Source organism: Tursiops truncatus, chromosome 13 (assembly GCF_011762595.2).
Source record: "Tursiops truncatus isolate mTurTru1 chromosome 13, mTurTru1.mat.Y, whole genome shotgun sequence".
Lineage (NCBI taxonomy): Eukaryota > Metazoa > Chordata > Mammalia > Artiodactyla > Delphinidae > Tursiops > Tursiops truncatus.
The window spans coordinates 17,864,960-17,878,881 of NC_047046.1; the positions used below are offsets into that span (position 1 = coordinate 17,864,960).

The 13,922-nt window shown below is 47.3% G+C and overlaps 1 protein-coding gene across 13 annotated transcripts in view; it reads left to right on the forward strand.

Annotated features, from left to right (window-relative positions):
* SVOP (SV2 related protein) overlaps nt 1-13,922 on the forward strand; it is a 70,207-nt gene that overhangs the window by 47,691 nt on the left and 8,594 nt on the right. For 4 of the 13 annotated variants that reach the window (XR_012325221.1, XM_073790229.1, XM_073790230.1 and 1 more), the window contains exons 11-15: nt 2,374-2,450; nt 5,924-6,031; nt 9,799-9,910; nt 10,829-10,910; nt 13,767-13,856. Coding sequence is in view for 9 of the 13 variants with exons in the window: in XM_073790229.1 (XP_073646330.1) it covers nt 2,374-2,450; nt 5,924-6,031; nt 9,799-9,910; nt 10,829-10,910; nt 13,767-13,856 (469 nt within the window). In the remaining 4 variants the exon portion in view is untranslated. The other 9 variants (XM_073790231.1, XM_073790232.1, XM_073790234.1 and 6 more) reach the window with 7 other exon arrangements.

Sequence of the window (13,922 nt, forward strand, 5' to 3'; positions counted from 1 at the left end):
GTGCTGTGTCCCCTGTAGCACGTGGGGGACCCCGCAGAGGGGGCAGGGCTGCAGGGGCGATCGGAGGAGGCGGCGGCTGCAGAAACGGAGCTCTGAGCTCTTCCGGGGTCTCTACACTCAGAAAGGAAATTCAAGGGCAACAGCCGAGTGCTGGGTCACTGGCACCGCCCCTGGGGTGTCGCTGCAGCTCCACACCCGCCCCCATAATGGCACCGACAGTGGGGAACAGGCCTCGGTTTACGGATGCGGTGTTCCAGGTTAAGAGTGTAAAAAGTGTATTGTATAGCTACGGGGGTTAGTTTAAATGTATTTTGTATATACGACTTTTATAAATCTGTTAAGATTCGCCTTAAATTACAAAACAAACAAACAAAAAGACAGAGAAGGGAGGTGTTAGGGACTCGTTAGCCCGTAAATAAGACTGAGATACAATTAAAGAATTGAAAGGAAACTTAAAGGAATCTCTTCTTTTCACAAAAAGATTGAATACTTTTGCTGTATCCATCCCCCTCTCCATTCATATTGCCTTGGGTACCACCAGCAGCACAGGGCCAATATTTGGGGAACCGCTGATTTGGTCAACATGGGCATTCTGAGAACTTTCAGTTCTTGATCCACTTTTTCTTAAATAACAACCTTGGCATTGGCTGGAGGGCATTTGTAGTGAGTAATTAACTTATAGTCCGCAGCTAGTCAAATTTCAGCCCTTCTTTCAATTCTTTCTACAGCATTAACTGCACAAAATCACCCCGGTTGAGGCTCTGTGTCCTGTTTTCAACAGTTCTCACTTTTCCTATTCACCTTTGAGCAGAGGTGCTAATTAGCAGGGGAGTGACCTCAAAGAGGTCAACTGCAGGGAAGAGGAGGGGAAAGCTTTGATAATACAAAGCACGGGGGCTCCAGCTCTGCCCCCCGCATTCCTGAGCGCTGAATCAACTCACCACGCCTTTATTAAACACCTGCTGTGTGCCCAGTACAAGCATGGAGCTGGCGGGATATTTTAAAAGGTGGGGAAACAGAATTGAGAGTATCTATCTTTGAGTGCATGTGATTCTGTGGGGCTGACACTACTTAAATACTAAGCAATTAATGAGAGACTAATTTTAGAAGACTATAGAAATCACATTTGAGAGCACATGTGGTAACTCAAGGAAAGTAATCATCGGCTTCTGATTATGACTGAGCTCCCACATAACTGTACCACAGGATGAGAATATTCCGGCCCTACAGACTTGAGTATTCTGGTTCCAAGGACAGTCGGGAATTAGTTAACTGCGTCATTCTGATCTGAAATGCTCAAGAAGTCTGCAGACTCCGCATTTGACTGGGCACACAGCAGGTGTTTAATAAATGCTTGGTGAGTTGATGTAGCTCTCAGGAATGCGGGGCGGGGGGCAAAGCTGGAGCCCAGTTCTGCATACAGTTTTCCCCCTGCTATTCAAAAGTAGAGCGTTCCAATGAAAGCTTTCCTAAACTGAAGTGGCATAAAGAGAAGTAATTACCTGAGGACATGTCTTGCTAATAAAAGAAATAAAATAAATGGAGGTAAAGCACAGATGCTCATAGACACAGTTCAAAGCTAATGTCAGCTTGAATCTGAAAAAGAATGTATATATAGGTATAACTGAATCACTTTTCTGTACAGCGGAAATTAACACAACATTGTAAATCAGTTACACTTCAATAAAATAAATTGAAAAAAAAAAGCTAATGGCAGCTTGATGCTGAGGTGCTGAGTGTAGTTCCCGGGAAAGGGGCTTGGTGGCGCTACGCTCGCTGCTTGGGGCAGGTGCTGCCTCTGTAAAATAAGCGTTGGACGCTATTTTCGCTTTTCCCTTTTTTCGTAAAAGTGAAAATCCTCTTCGGATTTCTTCTGGCGAGCCAAACCAGGTACTAATGTAGGTCTTTCGTAAAAGCGAAGTGCAGTAAAGCAAACTTTTGAAAAAGTAGGGGCTACCTGTATTATTAAATATATCTATCTCCCTCCTCCTCCCTATTCAACTCAACCCAGAAGCCCTGACATCTGTTGGCATCTGTCAAAATGACTGTTTTCTACCAAATTTTGGTTCCCCCATTTTTTCCCCCTCCTTTTGCCAGTTGACTGAACAGCCTTGGAGGTAGCTTTATCTGTGACAGAATTCAGTTCTTGATCTTTCAAAGGACACAGGATCACTTCCCTTTATCACATCATTATGCTTTGTACCCACCATCTTCCTGCTCAAGCAGCAGGAAAGCCCCGCAAAGGCCCAGTGTGGCCTGAGCCCAAAGCCTAGACTCTGCTGCTAGAGCTGCAAGTCCTTCCAGAGGGGTTAGGGAATGGGGACCTGCATTTCTCCCATCATTTCCTTACCTTTCTTGCTTCCTTCCTGGCAGGTTTTCCAATGCATTCTCTTACTATGGATTAGTTCTGCTCACCACTGAGCTCTTCCAGGCAGGAGATGTCTGCAGCAGTGAGTATCAACAGCTCTTTCGCAGTTAACACCGTCCTCTCCCGCCCCTCCCCACTTCCAACACACGAGGTCATACACACACACACCCCAGCCCAGGTTCTGCCCTCACAGGGCCTGGCCTTGCACAAACTCCAGGGAGAAAGTTTCTGCAAAATCTGAACATGAAAGAGCTGGGTTGTGGTTTCCAAGGCGCTCTGTAGAAACCTGGACCTTCTTGTCACGGTAGACCTGACATTAGAGCAGAATCACATCTTATGTCCCCTAAAGAGGTCCATGAAGTACAGCCCTGAGTTTTATGGCTGTGACCCTGTGTAGCCATCCTCTGCGTGTGCATCAAGTCTGAGCATCAGGTTGGAGCTCGATCCTGGCCACACGACAGAATCACCTGGGGGAGCTTTTCCACAAAGGCAGTGCCATTTAAACAATGCCCAGGCCAATTTAATCAGCGGCTTTGGGGGTAGGGCCCAGGCATGAGTGGGTTTGAAAAGCTCCCTAGGTGATTCTGTTGTAGAGCTGGAGGTGGAAGGCAATGGACAAAAGGAATGAATAAAGAGCAAAGTCTCTACACAGATGTCTGGACTTCAAACCAATCTGTATTTAAGGGAATATTAGATTCCTAGCATTGAACCCGGGATGGGGGATAAAGGGATCAAGTTCTTGCCTGTTTGCGGGATTTGTCCAATTATCTTTTTCATATGAAGCCTCTATAATCTGAGTTAATAGTTTTGTTTATTGGTATAAGGATTTAATAATATAGCGGAATCACATCTCGCTGGGAGGTGTGGGAGAGCCTTAACCGCCCTGAGAAGCAGTTCAGTTATAAATTCTGGCTTTGGTATTGATTGAGCCTAAATCCTTTGCCTCTGTGGTCGAATACTGTGTGCCTGACACACAGTGAGGCCAAACAAACTGAAACCATCGTAGTTTGGAGCAGAGAAAGGTTTATGGCAGGGCTGAGCAAGGAGGACGGGTGACTTGTGCTCAAAAACCCTGAACTCCCCGATGGTTTGGCGGGGGGGGAGAAGTTTTTAGAGGCAGAATTTGGTGGGGGGGATGGCCACAGGGTATGTGACTTTCTTCTGCTTCGTTGGTGGTGAGGGAACAGGGTGATGTTCCAGGAATCTTGTGCTCAGCCTGAAGTTACCATCCTCAACCTGGGTGAGGGCCTTAGTTCCTGCAGAAGAACTCAAAGATATTGTTATGTATATTCCTTGAGGAGGAACCAGGACTCTGCCCCAAGTCTGCACTATTGTTTCTTGACAGCTCCTCCCCTTTCTCTGCATCCCCTCCCTTCCCTGATTAGCAACTGTTTGAACCTGCCCTTTGGAACTCAGGGAAGGTCTAGGAGGCTTGAATGAAGCCTATTTCCTACAAGCAAGAAAGGGGGAGCATGGAAAGGATTCGTACTCAGGATTTGCCTGCTTGGTTTCACCGTAACAGTGGACCTGCTTAAGCAAAGCAGAGGATCCATTGGGATGTTATAGAGGAAGGGTTGGCAGAGTTTTTCTATAAACAGCCAGATAGTAAATACTTTAGGCTCTGGGGGCCAAACGGCTCTGCCATTGTAGCAGAAAAGCAGCTATGGATAATATGTAAACAAGCGAGCCTTGCTTGTGTTCCAAGGAAACCTTTTTTTTTATTTTGGCCACGCAGCACGGCTTGTGGGATCTTAGTTCCCCAGCCAGGGATCGAACCCGGGCCCTCAGCAGTGAGAGCGCGAAGTCCTAACCACTGGACCTCCAGGGACTTCCCACCGAGGAAATCTTTTTTACGACCACAAATTTGAATTTCATGTCATTTTTATGTCATGAAATGTTATTCTTCTTTTGATTTTAAAAATCATTAAAAAATGTAAAAACCATTCTTAGCCTGCTGGCCAGGCAGAAACAGGCAGGGGACCAGATTTGGCCTGCAGGCGGTCGTTTGCCACCCCGTGTTAAAAGCTCACTCTTGGGCTTCCCTGGTGGCGCAGTGGTTGAGAGTCCGCCTGCCAGTGCAGGGGACACGGGTTCGTGCCCCGGTCCGGGAAGATCCCACGTGCCGCGGAGCGGCTGGGCCCGTGAGCCATGGCCGCTGAGCCTGCGCGTCCGGAGCCTGTGCCCCGCAATGGGAGAGGCCACAACAGTGAGAGGCCCGTGTACCACAAAAAAAAAAAACAAAAAAAACTCACTGTTATACCTGGGTGGGAAAGTGATAGGGAAGGAGCAGTGGATTGTGTTATGAGAGGAACTCTGAACTTAGGGCCCCCAGATCTTTTATACCAGATAATAAGCCTGCCAGCTCTTTGTTCTGCAGAAAGATGCTCTATCTTCAAAGGCCATAAGGAAACCTGCCCTTTGCACCAAAGGGAGATCCTCTCTATCTTTCAAGGCTGTTTGCTAAACTAAAATCCTTGAAAATATAGTCCAGAACAAAGGCAGTCAGTGCCTCTGCTTATAAAACAGGCAGAGAACATGAGAGACCCATGGGGAATTGTCTGCTAACACCAGTAAGAGGTTACAGTTGGTTCAAAGGAGAATTCAAAACACACATGTATGTAGGCAATCAGAAAAGCTGAAATGGATTTACACTTAGAGGCAAAAATTGGCAGTGTGCATAAGGCAATAGTCAATCGCATCACCACCAGACACCGCTTGCATTTTTATACACAAGAATCATCTGCACTGGTATTCTATAATGCGCAGTTGTGAAAGAGCTTAAAGATCATGAAAGCTGAGATAACCTATAAGGGTTCACAAGACAGGACATTTTGCCCATTTCAAAGTCTTTGACTCTGTTTCCTAACAAATGATTTGGGGGAAAAAAGATAAAGCAAGGTAAGGGATGTCAGGAGTGTGGAGCAGAGTAAGTGGCCGTGGGCAAGTCAGAGCTTTTAAGTGGGGTGGTCAGGATGGCTTCAGTGAGAAGGTGAGATTTAAAGAAAGACTCGAAAGGGGTGAGGAAATTAGTCATGGGGATATATAAAGTGCAATGGAGGACGAGAGCAGCCAGTGCAAAGGTCCTGAGGCAGGAACATGCCTTGTGTATTGAAGGGACAGCAAGGAGACCAGTGTGGCTGGAGTAGTATGAGCAGAGCGAGGGAGAGAGAAGGTGCGATCGAGGAAGTAATGGGGGCCAGATAATATAGGTGGGGGTCGTTGGGGCCACCCTAGAGCCTGTCTGCCACAAAAGCACCTCGTATGTGCCAGTTCTGGGCTAAGCACATTCATATGCACAACCTGCTTTCAGTGTCTCCACCGCCTTGCCCCAGGGTTTATTAGCCCCAGGATTATGAGGAACCTGGGGCTTAAAGAGATGAAGCTCTAACACTGCTGGTTGGGATTCACACCTGAGTCTGTCTGAGTCCTGAGCCCATGCTCCTTCCCTGGCATCCCAACCAAATCATACCCAGGGAAGGTGTGGAGAGCAGGAGGCTGCACCCCAAGACTGCGCATGCCTCTTGCTCTTTTTCTCTCTCTCTCTCCACCTTCCAGTCTCCAGCCGGAAGAAGGCAGTAGAGGCAAAATGCAGCCTGGCCTGTGAGTACCTGAGTGAGGAGGATTACATGGACCTGCTGTGGACTACCCTGTCTGAGTTCCCAGGTGAGGGACCTGTGCCACGTGGGCTGGGGCAGGGCCTCCTGGGAATGCGGCTTTACCTGGTGCCGCCTGGAAGCAAATCCCATTTCTTTTTTTTTTTTTGCGGTACGCGGGCCTCTCACTGTCGCGGCCTCTCCCGTTGCGGAGCACAGGCTCCGGACGCGCGCAGGCTCAGCGGCCATGGCTCACGGGCCCAGCCGCTCCGCGGCTTGTGGGATCTTCCCGGACCGGGGCACGAACCCGTGTCCCCTGCAGTGGCAGGCGGACTCTCAACCACTGCGCCACCAGGGAAGCCCGCAAATCCCACTTCTAAGGGAAGCTGGGGATTTGTTTTCAACCCTTAGCTACAAGTTGGCAAGAACTGTGAAGAGGCTGACATTTTACTCTATTTGAAGGCTAACAAGTTAAGCTGCCCAGCTTCACACACACACACACACACACCGGCAGAAGACACAAGACCCCTGGGTCAGAGACAAAAGACCATTACTCACGGCACAGCAGGCAGCCTGAGTAGTATGTTAGCGCTGGCTCCTCTTGCCCTCAAGTCCCCTGGGGATGATGAGGACGGGTCCAGGTGAATCTTACACGTGCAATGGATTTGCAACACAGCTCGGGCATCTCACACTTCAGGAACCCAAATCTTTTATAATGGGCTGCCGGAAACCTGCTCAGCCTTTGCCTTGGAGAGAGACATCATCTTTACTACATTGGGCAGTAAACAGACCTTCCCCTTGCTCTAGAAGGAGGCAGTATCTCTGTCTTCCAAGGCTGTTGGCTCTACAAACAACCTTGAAATGCTAGCCTGGAACCAAAGGGCAGCTAGGGCCTCCGCTCACAAGCTGTGCAGAAATACAAGAGACCCGTGGAGAATTGTTCCCCAACACCAGTCACACTGGAAAGGATTGGTGGGGTATTAAAAAGCCAAACCTGTACATGAAGCAAAGGTGATCTATCTTTTTCCTTTAAGAAATAGTATTATTACAACAATAATAATATCTGGTATTTACTGATTGCTCACTGTATATATATCAGGCACTGTGCTAAATAGTTTACAGGTATGGTCTCATTTCATCTTGTGAAGTAGTATCATTCCCATTTCACATCTGAAGGAACTGAGGATTGGAGAGGTGTAGCAAAAATGGTTCCTGCCAGTTGCAGCTGCCGATTTCTGCATCTCTGTGCTGAGGGCTATCTCAGGAGGAATTGAAAGCCTCAGTGACTAGAAGCAAGAAAGGTGGCTGCAGGTGCCAGGGAGTTAACACCTGGGAACAGCCTTCAACCAGTGTATAAATACCCCAATTTCCTCACCTATCAGGTAGAATTCTAAGGTGCACGTTCCACACTGACTCCCAGAGCCCTCCAGTGGAATCCAGTAGCAATTTCCCATGGTGGTAACTTGCTTGATATGCACCCTTATTAGTTGCGTCCTTTCCCCGTTTCACTTCTCCACTCTCCTACTGGTGCTTCCTTGGATGACCTCCCAGGTAAACACCTTGCACTCGGACCCTTGTCCTGGGGTCTGCTTCTGGGAAAACCCAACTAAGACACTGTGTCCTACAGCTGGCAGAGCTAAGACCTGTGTTCCCACGCCCAGAGCCCAGAGTCCACTCCTATACTACATTGTCTATCTTTCCCACATAGCTTAGCAGGTAACATTAAAGCCTCTGGAGTTAAACCCAGCATTGCCAGCTGCCATTTTCGGGACTTCAGGCATTCACCATTTCTATGATTTTACCTTTCTGAAACTCAGATTCTTCCTCCCTATTATTACATGTATTGTTTTGTTGTTTTGTTCACTGACACATCCCAAGCTCCTAGAACAGCTCCTGACACACAGTAGGTACTTAATGTATTGATTGAATAAAAGTGGGAAATGGGCTATTAGCATGCTTTGTAGAGGTTTTTTTTTTTTTAACTGAAGTCTAATTGATTTACAATATTGTGTTAGTTTCAAGTATACAGCAAAGTGATTTGGTTATTCATATATATATGTGTGTTTGTCTATATTCTTTTCTTTATTCTCTTCCATTATAGTTTAGAGGTTTGTGTTGATGATTGAACAAGATAATAGATGTAAAAGTGCTTGGCCCAGATTTTATTATTATATTATTATGATTATCAAGCAATATGCTATACCACCTCTACTGAGGTAGAGAATGTTATTTTTATTTAGTCCTACTTCTCCAATGAAGAAATTGATGTTCAGGGAATTCCCTGGTAGTCCAGTGGTTAGGACTGCATGCTTCCACTGCAGGGGTCGTGGGTTTGATTCCTGGTTGGGGAACTAAGATCCCACATGCTGCCGGGCATGGCCAAAAAAAAAAAAAGGAAGATTGAGGTTCAGAGAAGGCAAGGGACTAACCTAAGACCACATGACAAGCTAGAGGCAAGATGAGGCCTTAGAACCTACGTGTTTCTGACGCCCAGCCCAGGTGTCTGCTGCCTGGTTTCAGTGAATGCCGCTATTCAGGCTCCCCTTGGTGCCTGTATTAGTTATCCATTGCTATGTAACAAATCATTCCAAAATTTAGTGGCTTAACACAACACATATTTATTACAGTTTCTGTGAGTCAGGAACCTGGGCTTCCCTGGGTCCTCTCTTCAGTGTATTTCACAAGGCTGCAATGGAGGTGTTGGCCCAGGGTCTGTGGTCTCATCTGAAAGCTCAGCTGAGGCAGGGTCTGCTTCATGCTCACTCCCCCGGTTGTTCCCCGCTGCCTGTTGGCCAGAGACCACCTTCAGTTTCTTGCCAGGTGGCCTTCTCCATCAAGGCAAGTTCATGAGAAGAGCCAGGGAGAGGGCAAATGCCAGCAAGACAGACGTCAGTCTTGCATAAGCTTATCTCAGAAGTGACCTCCCTAGTGACATATGGATATATGTCTTTAAGACTGGCATAAATTGATTTTAAAAAGCTGTAATCCTAATCACTGACTAAGATTCACGGATATACTTTGCAGTAGACATAGAACTCAATACATTTTTTCTTTTTTTAATAAATTTATTTATTTAATTTTTGGCTGTGTTGGGTCTTTGTTGCTGCACACGGGCTTTCTCTAGTGGCGAGCGGGGGCTACTCTTTGTTGCGGTGTGCGTGCTTCTCGTTGTGGTGGCTTCTCTTGTTGTGGAGCATGGGCTCTAGGTGCGTGGGCTTCAGTAGTTGCAGCACACGGGCTCAGTAGTTGTGGCCAGCAGGCTCTAGAGCACAGGCTCAGTAGTTGTGGCGTGCCGGCTTAGTTGCTCCGCGGCATGTGGGATCTTCCCGGAGCAGGGCTCGAACCCGTGTCGCCTGCATTGGTGGGCGGATTCTTAACCACTGCACCACCAGGGAAGTCCCTCAAGGCATTTTAAGCAGTTTGTCAGCATCTAGTTACATTAATGACATTTATGGAAAGTATAATTTTAAGTGATTGCTTTTACACTGTTGTAAGTCTTTTTGTCATAAATATTGCTATAAAAACTTTTTTTTTTTTTGGCCATGCCACGTGGCTTATGGGATCTTTGTTCGCCAACCAGGGATCGAACCCGGGCCCTCAGCAGTGAAAGCACAGAATTCTAACTGGACTGCCAGGGACTTCCCGATATAAAATTTTTTGACTCAAAAAAAGAAGTGACATCCCATCACTTCTGCCATATTCTAGTCATTAGAAGCGAGTCATGAGGTCCAGCCCACTCGCAAGAGGGGGGGATTACACAGCGTGCGGCACCAGGAGGTGGGGTTATTGGGGCTCGTGTCAGATGCTGCCTCCCATGGCTCCCCTGCTCCCTTGCAGGTGTCCTTGTGACCCTCTGGATTATCGACCGCCTGGGCCGCAAGAAGACCATGGCCCTGTGCTTCGTCATCTTCTCCCTCTGCAGCCTCCTGCTGTTTATTTGTGTTGGAAGGTGGGTCATGCACTCAGCTCTCTGGCCAGCAGGCTTACTTCTCAGCTCGCGGTCAGGTCTTTGTGCCTGCAGACTGTGGATTACACCCCCTGGGGTACCTGAAGGACCCCCCCAGCCCCTCACGAAGCCTGAGGCTCTTGGCTGCTTCATAACTGGACAACAGATTGGGCTCAAAGTTGGGGCCTCTGATGGGAGTGAGGGTAGGAGGGCACTTTGGTCCAAATTTTGCTCTGACACCGTTACATGTAGACTTTTGACATCATCTCCCAGTAAGATCATGCATATAGCTGTTTAATTCATATATGGGTTAAAAGCGTTCATTTGTTCCACGGCAATATTTCAAGGTCTTGTTTTATAATCCCCTTCTGGCATTTCTCCATTTTTTCCATCTATCAAGAGCCTCAAAATATGGAACTGGCCTGTGTTGATCTCCAAGAGGCCCCAGACCGAACCACAGATGAGAGATCTGTGAAAGGTCTGGAGATGTCGCTTAGATCCGGAAATGTTGATATTCAAAGACATTCTGGGAACAATGGAACAGAGGGCTGGAGATCACGATTATCCTCATAATACTGAAGAGAAGTTTCCTTTCCCTGGTTCAGCTGGTTCCTGGCTCAATTCCTGCCCCCACGAGGTCCTATCTAGACTTTTCATTATTTACATCACTTCACCCCAGCCGTGCCCCACCCTGGGCACCACCATCTCAGCCTGGAACTTTGGAGAATGATGAACTTATAAAAGCAGGTCTTCCGAGAGACCACTGGGATGCGTGTGTCTGCGTGCCTGCCTGATGGTGTGTTGGGTGAGGTGGGCTTTGCCAGTTTCTAGGGTGTCAATTCTACCTGGGCAGATAAAACTTTGCTGAAAGAAACTGTCAGAAAAAATACTTGCTCATCTGCTTTTTTTTTCTCTTCCTAGAAATATGCTCACTCTGTTACTCTTCATTGCAAGAGCGTTTATTTCTGGAGGCTTCCAAGCAGCCTATGTTTACACACCTGAGGTAGGAGGGATGCCTGGGAGCAGCCAGGGTGGGAAGGGGGCGGGTGTTTTCTCCGGAAACACCCAGCCTGGGCTCCTCTGAGTGAAATTTGTCCTTGAGTCTGAGTGGCGGCTGTGAAGGCCTTCATTATTTCAGGCTTTCGTTCAGTCATTGTTTTCTGCTTATAAAAACTTATGGTCGGTGTACAAGTTCCAAATGTTACAGAACTGTATAAAACCCCCAAACTAAAGGGCCTCACATTCTGCCTTCCTAGGGACCACCTTCTTGAATGGTTCAGTGTATATTCTTCCAGATTTTTTCCTAATTTATGTTAGTGCATGTATCGAATTGGGTAACTGAGCAGCTGAGATGAGTTTAATAAAGGACGGATTACAGTGGTGCAGGATAGGGCTTAGGGAAACCAAAAAGTGGTGGAGCAGCGCCCAGAGCTCACAATGAGGTGGAGGTGGCTGGGGACACAGCTACCACCCAAGGCCTGTGGGGTGAGGAGATGGGGTGTTACAGGGTCCCAGGAGGGAGCTGTGCAGAGAAAAGCTGTGACCTTTAGTTGAGGGACACGTGTGCCCTTAGGCAACCTAGACCGGAAGGAGCAGGAGAATAAATACCCTGGCCTCTCTCTCCCACCTCCCGCCCATCTCCCACTGTGGCTTCCCATTGGCAGAACCCAACCGTAAGGCAGAGAGCCTAGGAGCCCTTGGTGGTCCACAGTGGCCAGCCCCCAGGGCAGAGAATGAGGTGGGGAGGGGTAGAGAGAGGTTCTGGAGGGGAAGATGGAAGACAAGGAACACAGGACATATGGACCTGCTTTGTTCGTTTTAATAGCTGCTGTACTATACTGTTCTGTACTGTACTATATGGTAATCTATATACTATATTATTAGGTACATTCCTTTACTATACTATATAATATATATGCTATATATCAATATTATATACTGTACTTTGTTATAGAATATATATACTTTATATTATATAATATACTTTATTATACTATATCATATATATTACATACTATACTATATTATATAGTATAGTTTGGGCAAATCATAATTTTGTAACAATTCTCCTACCAATGGATATTTGAATCATTTTCCAACTTTTCACTATTATAGTGTGGAGGTAAATAGCTTTACCTATCCTTGTGCACATGTGTGGTTTCTTTAGAATAAATAAGATGTGGAATTTCTGAATTAAAGCCTATAATAAACATTACAAACATTGAGAAAGATTGAAAAAAAAAATCAACCTCTAAAATGTTGCCTGAACTTACGCTCCATGCAACAGCGTCTCAGTGTCCATTTTCCCACACTCGGGGATTATGGGTTACTTGTTTTGTATTTATTTTATCTCATCTTATTTTAGATGGGGTCAAAGGGAGGGAGAGGATAGTATGTACCAGGTGCTGTGCCAGGGGAAGAAGCCATCTAGATTGTCCCTCAGGTCTGCACAGCACTCCAGAGCCCTCACTTTGAGTCATCATCCTGAGCCCTGCTCCCTTCACCCCACCTTCCAGGCCCAGCTCCAATGCTGCCTCCTCCGGGAAGCCCTCCAGGATCCACCCCCACCCAACTTCATTTTGCCCTCAGTGTCTGTGTGCCTCTTTGGTATTTTTAGTCATGCCACCTTGCTTGTCCCCCAGGGAGACTCCGACTAAGGCTCCCTATGGGCAGGGCCTGGGTCTCCTACTCTGTGACTCTCATCTGGCCTAGTGTACCCTCAACAAAGGCTTGTGGATTGGTTGCCGGAGCCTCCCAGAAGAGTACCAGGAGAAGGCTGCCTGCCCTGCAGGGACTGGGAGGCCCAAGGTCTACAAGGGCAAATACCAGGGCTCAGCAAACTACGACCCGCGGGCCATATCCAACCTGCTGCCTGTGTTTGGATAGCCCAAAAGCTAAGAATGGTTTTTATGTTTTTAAACGGTTGAAAGCAAAATCAAAAGGATATTTCTTGACATATGAAAATTATATGAAATTTAAATGTCAGTGTTCATTACTAAAGCTTTACTGGAACACGCCCCAGCCCTTCACGTGGTGCTGTCGTTGTCTACAACTGCTTTTGTGTTACAGGGGCAGAGCTGAGTAGTTGCCGGAGACCAGATGGTCCACAGAGCCCAAATTATTTACTCTGTGGCCCTTTAAGACAAACTTTGCTGACTCCTGGCTTAAAGTAATCCAGCTGGCTATTCCTAACAATGAAGAATTGGTTCAATAAATGAGGATTGATCCTAATGAGAGAATCCTGTGCAGCCAATAAAAATTATGCTACTGGCGAAGACCAAATATGGACATGGGAAATGTCTGCAGTCTTTTTCTAAGAGGAAAAATTCTTCAAAGCAGCATATACAGAAATATCTAGTGGGTGACATTATACCACCGCTAGGATTTGGTTTAGTGTAATTCAGGAGGGGAAGGAGGTGAGAGAGTATGATTGAAACTAACACAGGTCCTCTAGGCTTGGTCCTAGACGACTGATTACACAATTCTACTTTAGTCTGTGCTTGAAATTTCCATGATAGAAAGAAAGAAAAAATAGGAATTTAGTATTTATTCATTTATTCATTTGGATATAACCACCCAGGGCAGGGAGGACCCCCTTCCTAGGTTCCCACCCCCAGCTTGGCGTCTTGCCCTCCTCATCTGGTTGAGTTTCCTGTCCCCTTCGGGGTGAGACTCCCCACCCTGCCCTCCCACCCCTTCTTGGTATCACCAACCCCTGAGGGATTGACCCTAATTCAGGCCCACCTGCCCCCGGGGGCAGGGTGTGGGGCGGCGGTTGGGATTCCCATCATTCCCGAGCCAGAGAGGAGGGAGGGGCCTGCATTTTCTCAGTGCGGCCACTTTGGCGGCTGTGTTTCAGGTCTACCCCACGGCGACCCGAGCTCTGGGCCTGGGCACCTGCAGCGGCATGGCAAGGGTGGGTGCGCTCATCACCCCGTTCATTGCTCAGGTAGGTGTCACCCCAAATACAGAGGGGGTGGGCGTGACAAAAGCCATTGCGTGGCAGGCTGTCACT